The sequence below is a fragment of the Gracilinanus agilis genome, chromosome 1 (assembly GCF_016433145.1).
Source record: "Gracilinanus agilis isolate LMUSP501 chromosome 1, AgileGrace, whole genome shotgun sequence".
NCBI lineage: Eukaryota > Metazoa > Chordata > Mammalia > Didelphimorphia > Didelphidae > Gracilinanus > Gracilinanus agilis.
The window spans coordinates 469286742-469296414 of NC_058130.1; the positions used below are offsets into that span (position 1 = coordinate 469286742).

Consider the following 9673-nt stretch of genomic DNA (forward strand, 5'->3'; position numbering starts at 1 on the left):
GCCTTCTTTTTCTCAGTTGAAGCCCAAAAGATTTTACTCCAGCCATTGACCTTAACCTTGTGTATGTCCACCTGCCTCAAGTCTGTTTCTTGCAGACAACATATGGTAGGATTTTGGTTTCTAATTCACTCTGCTATTTGCTTCTGCTTTATGAGCAGGTTCATCCCATTCACATTCAGGGTTACAATTATGAGCTCTGTATCCCCCAACATTTTGGTATCCTCTTCTAGTTCTACCCCTTCTTCTTGTGCTATTTCCTTTTAAATCAGTGTTTTGTTTTAAAACAGTTCCCCTTGTCCCCTCCATTGATTTATTACCCTTTCCACCACCTACCTTCCCCTCTTATTATTTTTAAGGTCTAATGAATTCCTTCCCTCCTCTCTTCCCCTCCCTTTATGAATTCCCCACCCCAGTTGGTTTATCCCTTTTGACTTTATCCTTAGGGTTAGATAGAATTTGATATCCCTATGGATCTATCTACTCTTCCCTCTCAGGATTAATTCCATTGAGAATAAGGTTTAAGTATTTCCTATTAATGCTTTCTTCCTCTCCTTCTTATAATAGTATTCATCCCCTCCCCTTCCCATGCCCTTTTTGTGTGGTATAGATTATCCTATTTTTCTTTTTCCTTCAAGTTACTCTCGGTGCCATCTTTGATTCCTCCCTACACACTTACACCCCATATCATCTTAGACCATTTAGTACTCCAACCTCTCCTTATTACTAATTCTTCTAATTACTATAATAGTGAGTATAGTTCTTTAGAATTACATATAATATTTCTCCATATAGGAATACAAATAATTTGATCTTATTTTTTCTTTCTTCTTTCTTATTTACCTTTTCATGTTTCTCTTGATTTTTGTGGTTGGATATCAAACTTTCCATTTAGTACTGGTCTTTTCTGTGCAAATGCTTAGAAATCATCTATCTTGTTGAATGGCCATACTTCCCCCTGGAAGTATATAGTCAGTTTTGATAGGTAGGTGATCTTTGGTTGTAGACCCAGTTCTCTTGCCTTTCTGAATATCATATTCCAAGCCTTGAGGTCTTGTAGTGTGGAGGCTGCCAGATCCTCTGTGATCCTGATTAGTGCTCCTTGATATCTGAATTGTCTCTTTCTGGCTTCTTGTAATATTTTCCCTTTAACTTGTAAGCCCTTGAACTTGGCAGTTATATTCCTGGGGGGTTGCCTTTTGAGGGTTTAGTGTAGAGGATGATCTATGGATCCTTCCAATGTCTATTTTGCCCTCTTGTTGAAGAACATCAGGGCAATTTTGTTGGTAATTTCTTGTAATATGATATCTAGGTTTCTATTTGTCTCTGATTTTTCCGGAAGACCAATAATTCTCAAGTTGTTTCTTCTAGGCATGTTTTCTTGATCTATTATCTCACTGAGATATTTCACATTTCCTTCTATTTTGTCAGTCTTTTGACTTTGCTTTATTAATTCTTGCTGTCTTGTGAGATCATTGACTTCTACTTGCCCAATTCTAGCCTTTAAAGACTGGTTTTTGGTTATAATCTTTTGGTTTTCCTTTCAATCTGTTCTATCTGGCTCTTCAAGGCTTCCAGCTGGTCCTTCCTGGTCTTCAATTTGCTTATCATTTCATTTGATTTCTGAGCCTCACTTTCCAATTGTGAAATTCTGCCTTTTAAACTGTTATTTTCTTGCCAGATCTCTTCCATCTTTCTCATGATCTCAGATTTGGACTCTTCAAGAGCTTGTGACCAATTTTCATTTTTTGGGGAATGTTTGGATGTCTTTAATTGTTTGTCCTCCTCTGTTTTCTGGGTTTTTTCTGTGCAGAAGTTATCAAGTGTTAGATCTTTTTTCTTGGTCTTTTTGGTGTTTATTTCTTGGGCCATGTTTGGCATCATTATATTTTTTTAGCCAGAAGTCTGAGTAAGACAAGTCTACTCTCTTTGTATGGAGCAAAGTAGCAGTTTTTGCCTGAGGTTACTTTGCATGTCTCCTGGCTTCCACATCTGCCAGGCCTCTGCTGTCTGCGGCCCCTCTTCAGCCTCACTTCTTCCCCCAAGGTCTGCACTCCCCAGCCTCCTGGGGTCTCTGGTCTTGCTGTTTTAGAGTCAAACCACCATGGTCCTAGAGACTGCCCAGAGCCTGGAAATTGGTCCACACTTGCTCCTCCACCTGAGGTTTTCCCCTGAGTCTCAGCTCACTGGGCTGCTTCCACAGTCCACTACCTCTCTCAGCCCCACTCCCAAGCCCAAGGTCTGCACTCTCCATCCTTCTGGTGTCTCAAGTCTTGTTGCTCTCAGGAGCAAGCTCCTAGTGATGCCAGTTAGCTGCCATGGAGCAAGATTTTGTGCCCCCACTTGCTCTGACTCTGGAGTACAGCCTTTGACTCTGGTACTGTGGGTGGGTGGTGGAGAGTTGTTCAGCTCTCATTTTGATGGTAGCTATTCCCTCCCACCTTATAGCACGGAAGTGCACAAATCCCACATACCTTTGATACTGTGCCCTATTGTGGGGTCCCTTATTTCATCTGGATTTGTTTTTTTTTGTCCTTTAGAGGTATGCTGGTGGTTGGTAGTGAAGAGAGTTAAAGAGCCCTGCTTCTAGTCTGCAGCCATCTTAACCAGGAAGTCTGATGAAAAATTTTAAATGAAATACTAAAAATGAGATTGCAGCCCTGTATCAAAAAGATCAAACACTAGGAGGAAGTGGGTTTTATACAAAGAATTCAGGATGCTTCAATATTAGGAAAATTATCAGCATAATTGACCATTTCATTATCAAAACCAACCAAAACCATCATTATTTCAATAATACTGAAAAATCTTTTGACCAAATACAACACACGTTCCTATTAAAAATTCCAGAGAACATTGTAATAAATGGAACATACCTTAACATGATAAAGAGCATCTATCGAAAATCATTTGAAAACATTATCCAGTAAGATCAGGAGTGAAAAAAGAATGCCTATTATCACTACTACAATATTGTACTGAAATTGCTATCTGGAATAATATGAGAAGAAAAAATTAAAGGAATTAAGATAGGCAACAAGGAAATAAAGCTATCATTATTTGCAAATGATATGATGATATATGGAATCAATCATAAGACTAATTGAAATAACTGATATCTTTTTTCAACCACAGACAATTGCCTTTATTGAAATAAAATACCCAATGTCTTTAAGTTCATTAACTGTTTTAAATATTTTGTCATAAAATAACCAGTGAACTCTTTGTTTGTAGAAAATATTGGCACATGAATCTTTGGGGATAAAGATTTCTGGAAGGATTTTTTGGTTTTGTTTTGGGAGCACTTGCCAAAAACAAGTTTTACTAAAAACTATTTACATTTTTTTCTAATGCTTCTGTATAGAACTCTGCAAATGTTTCTTTTTTCTTTTTTTCATTTTTTTATTGTCATGCAAAACACAACGTCTATATTGGTCACTGTTGTAAGAGCACACTCGTATACAACAAAAACCCCAAAATAAAATTAAAGATACACTGATGTGAAAGATGACTCCAACAGTTCTTTCTCTGGGGGTGGATAGCATTCCCTTTCATAAGTCTTTCAAGATTGTCCCAGATCATTGCATTGCTGAGAATAGTCAAGTTTTCATAGATAATCATCATCCAGTATTGCTGTTATTTCAAACAGCCACCTGCTGGCTGTGCTCCCCTCTTACTCCAGTGCCCCAGATGTTCCCTGCCTACCTTTCTGGTTGTTCTTTTCTTGAAAGTGGCTTCACTCTGTTGCATAATTTTTCTAACCACAGGTACACAAATGATAAGCAAAATATCCAAGCCATAAAGAAAGATAGGTTTGGGGGGTGGGGGAATGAAGTCCCACAACAAAACCAGACCTCTGGTCATGACCAGAGGACACTGAGCCCTGTGAGAGATCTTCCTTTATACCTCAAAGAATTAGACAACTTTTATACTTGTACAAAAAACAGTACAAAATAGTCATACCCCTCAAAGAATAGAGATATCCAGAAGCAATATTCACTGGTTAGGTCAGCTAGGAAGCACTCCTTATTTGTCCATAGATTAGGTCAACTAGGAAGCACCTCTTATTTGGTGAAAGAAATCTTTTGACCATTACTTAAGAATCACTTGATGGAAAAGGGGGAAGCAGTGATGCCTTGGCTAAGAGTTGGTGGTTGAGTGGTACCAGGTTCTGAACTAAAGGTCAGGCATCCCAACTGTAGCATTCATGATTCTGAGAGGGGTCAAAGCTAATTGCTTATCTGACCCAATTTAACATAACATATAATGAATCACAAGTTAGGGTGACTGATACAGCAACTTTGAAGGGTGGGGCTGACACTAGGGCCTATGCAAAAGTAGTTATTTCTAAAACTTTAATGTTTATACCAGAATATTCACAAAAACCTGCTAAAATCATGAATTATGCTAACTATTTTAGAATTACTATTATGATTACCTCAAGACTACTGATAATATTAAAATCTAATCTTCATATAAAGGGATAAGGGGATTTTTCTCTCTCAATTCTAGCTCCTTGTTGCTTCTTTCATTCCTGTTTTATGAAAAAAAGCACATTTACAATATATTGATTTAATTCTTTTATAAAAAAGGAAAATCAAATCTGTGTCAAAATCTCAAAATAGCAAATTCATAGCTAACAAAATGAAATAGAAGCTATTGTTAGAAGTAATTTTAGCTATCTATATGGCAATAAAATTGAAAGTCCCAAATAATTACATGAATATTTACAAAAACAAAAATTTCCCAGGTTCAATTACCAGAGAATAAAATACTTATCCTTATATCAGAAAAAAAATTAATTAATCATAATTGAGCTCTGAAAGGGGAAAAAATTGGACCAGAAGAATTTATAACTGAAGTCTATCCAAATTTAAAGAATAATTAATTCTAATAATACATAACCTATTTGAAAAAAATAGATATGGAATCTTACCAAATTCCTTCTATGCCACAAATATGGTCTTAATTCATGAAGTTGGTAGCAATAAATGAAATAAATCTCCATAGACTAATTTACCTAATAAATTGTTATTAAAAATTTAAACAAAATATTAACAAGGATATTACAATAATATATCACAAAGATCATATACCATATAAGCTTGAATGTGTACATGATTTAGACATAAAGGCTATTGTCATAAGCAGATTAGGAAAGTATGGAAGAAATTGCCTGTCAGATCTCAATGCATATGTGAAATGACCAAACATGAGATAGAGGATTGACAGGAGGTAAAATTGATCATTTCAATTACATAAAATGAATTTTTTGAACAAACAAAACCAATGAATCTAAAAAGTAAAAGAAAATCAAGAAATATGGATAATATGTACATACTAAGTTTCACTGATAAAGATCTCATTTTTTAAATATAATATAAGAAAACTTATAAAAAATATTAACCATTCTCCAATAAAGGATCAAGGGATTTAACCAGTAGTTTTCCAAGGAAGACAGTCATATTTTAAAAAAAAATTAAACCACTAATAATTAGAGATATGCCTATTTAAACAATTCTTATGTATCATCTCAAACCCTTTAGATTGGCTAAGATTTAAATTAAGGAAAATAGTAAATGTTGGAATGGATGTGGGAAAATGAGTACATTAATGCACTGTTGATAGAACTGTAGTCCACCCACTTTGGAAAGCTTTTTGGGACTATGCTCAAAAAAAATCTAGTAATTTTGCATAGCCTAAGTCTATTCCTCAATTATATCAAAGCAAAAGTGAAAGGCCTCATATGTACCCAAATATTTTTAACAATTCTTCTTGTTCTAGTGAAGAATTGGAAACTGAGAAGATGCCTAACAATTGTGTAATAGGTGAATAAGTTGTTGTATATGATTATGATATAAAAATATTATGATATTATACTATTAGAAATTCTAAAAAGGATGGTTTGGAAGAACCTAGAAAGCATTAACTGATACCAAGTTAAATAAGCAGAAACATGGAAAGCAGTTCATAATCACTTATATTGTAAAGATAATCTATTGACTTGGTAACAGATCAACAAAATTACTCACTATAATTCAAAAGGACTTGTGATGAAAAATGTTCTTCAACTTCAGAATGATAACTGATTTTTTTCCTTTTTTCTATTTTACCTTAGAAAATGACTAATGATTTATTTTCATTATTTCATATCCATAACGGGTTTTGTATTTCTTCCTTCTAATTATGTAAGAGAGGGTGGGAGAGAGAGAAAATCTAGAACTGTAAATAAAACAAAATTGAATATTTTTAAGACTTAAGTAGATTTTCATTGTCTATAGTGTTGTGACTTTAGGATATAGTGTTCTCAGGATTGTTGATATTTTAGACAATAAAATAAGTACTTAAAATGATGTTACTTAAAGAAATGATGCTACTTCCCTTTTTTCAAAGCTGGAGACTCTGATAGAGACTTCATGGTCCTTCGAACAGCTTCATCTTTGCTCTGTGATAGGTTTGTGATTTCATTTGCACACTCCTCAGCCTATATATATGGTCGATGAAATATTACTCCCAAGATATTCTCTCTTTCTTTCTTCTTTGGTTCTCACTCAAATGCTATCTACCTTGTTTCCAAGTCTGCACAAGTATGTACCAGCTAGGTCACAAAAGCCCTGGTGAGCCAATTGTCAAATTTACAATGTAAGCATTTATACTGCAGAAATATGCATAGATTACAAAACAGGGCTTAATTTAATGTTTTGTTCTTTGTCAGATTTGATTCTCAATCAGCACTTTCCCAACCCATGTTCTAAACTTAAGAAAGTGATGGAACAAATGTTAACACTGTAAATTAAACTTAAAAGAGTGCCTCACGGCTTCATAGAGTCAGCTATTAAACATTTACTAGCACATCAGTTTATATTTCCCACATATTTATGGCCTTCCATAGATAGGAATGTTTTTTTGTCTTGAATTGCTACTTTGTTATTATCCTTTCCCACATTATATTCCTCATGCTATGCTAACATGATGGTATACTATTTAGAAACTTTATTTCAGATTCATAATGACCTGGGTTCAAGATCTGCCTTAGAAATTGACTAGCTATCTCATAATAAATAAAAATCATATAATTTTTCATTTCCCCCAGATGATTATCTAGAAATACAAAGTTTTCTGCATCAATGTAGGCATATTCTCTATAGAGAGTACCTCATACTGATTCAATCATAGCTTTGGCTTTCTTTTCTTAAAATAACTATATTCTTCATTAAAGAGTCATGACTCTTATGAGTCATATACCTTTAAGAATCTCTATATACAGATGCAGTAAAAGTTCCTACCATTCATTAAGATATTCATTATATTTATTACTCAGATTGCATGCATTGGCCTATAGACATATGCGGCCATGAGTTTTATTGAATCCCTTCTTCCTAAACAGATTACCTTCCTTTTTATTCATGCTTTCTACTGATACTCTTTGTCTATAATATTCTTGACTCCTTACTTTATTTGCTTTTGCAAATACATGTAGGAAGTTTTCTATTTTCCTTACCATCTTTACCATCCTCATCATTCCTAATCTCAAAAAATAAGGTACTGGCATGCTTTATACATCAGTGTCTGCCCCTGTAATAGAACCTTTACCACACTTTAAAAGAAACTTTGAAAAACAAGCTCAGCATCCTCTAAGGAAAAAGGGGGTGGGCAGAGTTGAGAATTTTAAATTACCTTCTGATGAGAAAAGTCCCTTTGTGTATAATGCTAAACTTTTGCTTGCTAATTCAAAGGTTTCTGGTTAATGTATGATTCCTGAATCTTCTTTAATTTAATGTTTAGTGCATTAGCAAAGCCCAGGAGTACAGCTTGAATGCTTTTACTTTATAAAATTAAGATTGGATAGTGAACTACTTAATATGGAACTTATATGCATTCCAGCAATAATGAGTGCTTTACAAATAAGCATAGGTTTTATAGAACCTAAACTTTTGGTAACCTAGATCTGCTAAATGTGAGCAATCATGATTTCCTGGTGTCATCAATAGGAAGTCACCCAAGAAAGACTGCTAAGCATTTGTCTTAAGATGTTTCTTAATCATTTTTAAAAATCTTCTATTTTGAAGAGAATGAGATTCCCTGACCCTCCCTTTACATATGGCCCAAAATATTAGAATCAATCAGTATTTAAAAGGAGGAATTGCTTAATCCGGGAGATTGGTTAGTGGTTAATAGAATTATAACAAAAACCCTTTATTTTATAAGATTATTAAGCTAAACTACGTACATATATATATATATATATACACACTTACATATATATATTCAGTTATTTCTCTTTTCACTATAACTCTCTATACACTAGGATTTTGCAAAAGAATGTACTCTTCGTCCTTGGGCCACTGGGCACTAGCTTGGTCATATGGTTCATATAGTCCCTGTGTTTGGGGGGTGGCGCGCTGTCTGAGCGGGTGCGGTGGAGCGGGCCGGCAGGCTCGGAGGCCATGGCAGCTTCGGGGGCCTCGCACCAGTCCATCAAGGGGATCCTGAAGAACAAGAGCAGCCTCCAGGGCTCCGTCATCCTGCCCCGGACCCCCTCCGCCTCCACCTCCAGCGCCACCGTGCGGCGGCGCCCGAAGCCGTCCAGCTCCGTGGCCACTGAAGAGGACTTCGGTAAAAAATCCCAGAAGTGGGATGAAATGAATATCCTAGCAACCTATCATCCAGCAGACAAAGACTATGGTTTAATGAAAATAGATGAGCCCAGCACTCCCTACCACAGTATGGTTGGTGAAAACGATGAGGACGCCTTGAGTGACTCTGAAACGAATCAAATCCTGATCCCAGAAGTCTTGGCCCGGAAGTTATCAGCTGCAGAAGGCTTGGATACAAAGTTCCTCGTTCAGGGTGAGAGCAGTGAAGAGGAAGAGAACCTGACCCTCGAAGAGCAGGAAAAACGGCGTCAGTTTGAGATGAAGAGAAAGCTTCACTACAACGAAGGACTCAACATCCAGCTGGCTCGGATGCTTATTTCCAAAGAACTTCCGGGGTTCTCCGAGGAGGATGATGATGATGATGATGATGATGACGACAACAAAATAAGGCCTGGGAGGAGCAGCCAGTTGCAAAGCTAAGAAAATGTTCCCTAGAAGAGATTAGAGAGGTAGCCCTGGACCTCTGTATCTCTTTTGCTTCATGTTCTCCTCAAGTCACCCCTTAGGTGTCCAAATGAAGAGGTAGTATTGCCAGGAATTGTAATGGTGGTATGGGAAAGAAAGACCTGCTGGAAGAGGGGGAAATGGCGATGGAGAAGACCTTGGACCTACTACTTGCCTGAGAAGACTTCCATTCACAGCAAAATTTCCAAATGGCATTTTTTCCCCCAAGGATACTGGTTAGTTTGTGTAGGGTTTTGCCACTTTGTGTGCTTTAAAAGTAGCTTTTTGGTGTTAATTTATTTGCTACAATTCAAGAGATGGAATATCACCCAAAAGTGTTTTAAAATCTGAATGGTAGAGCAAGTAAAAGGTTGATAAAATCTCTGCCTGATTAAGGGGGGGAGGGGGAAGGATGTACTCATCAAGTAAGCATAAAATCTTGGGTAACTGCCCTATAAGCAGAACTGAGTGGAAGGCCTACCAACCATATAAGGCATTTTCTGGTGATGAGTGGTGGGTGCTTTGACCTTTTTCCAACCATGGGAAGAGTGGTGGTGACTTCAAACTTCTCATAA

At 36.3% G+C, this 9673-nt stretch overlaps 1 protein-coding gene across 1 annotated transcript; it reads left to right on the forward strand.

Annotated features, from left to right (window-relative positions):
• Positions 1-8444: 8444 nt before the first annotated feature.
• LOC123231622 (protein phosphatase inhibitor 2-like) lies at positions 8445-9074 on the forward strand. Its single transcript, XM_044657902.1, has one exon. The coding sequence runs from the start codon at positions 8445-8447 to the stop codon at positions 9072-9074; it is 630 nt and encodes a 209-aa protein (XP_044513837.1).
• The last annotated feature ends 599 nt before the right edge of the window (positions 9075-9673 follow it).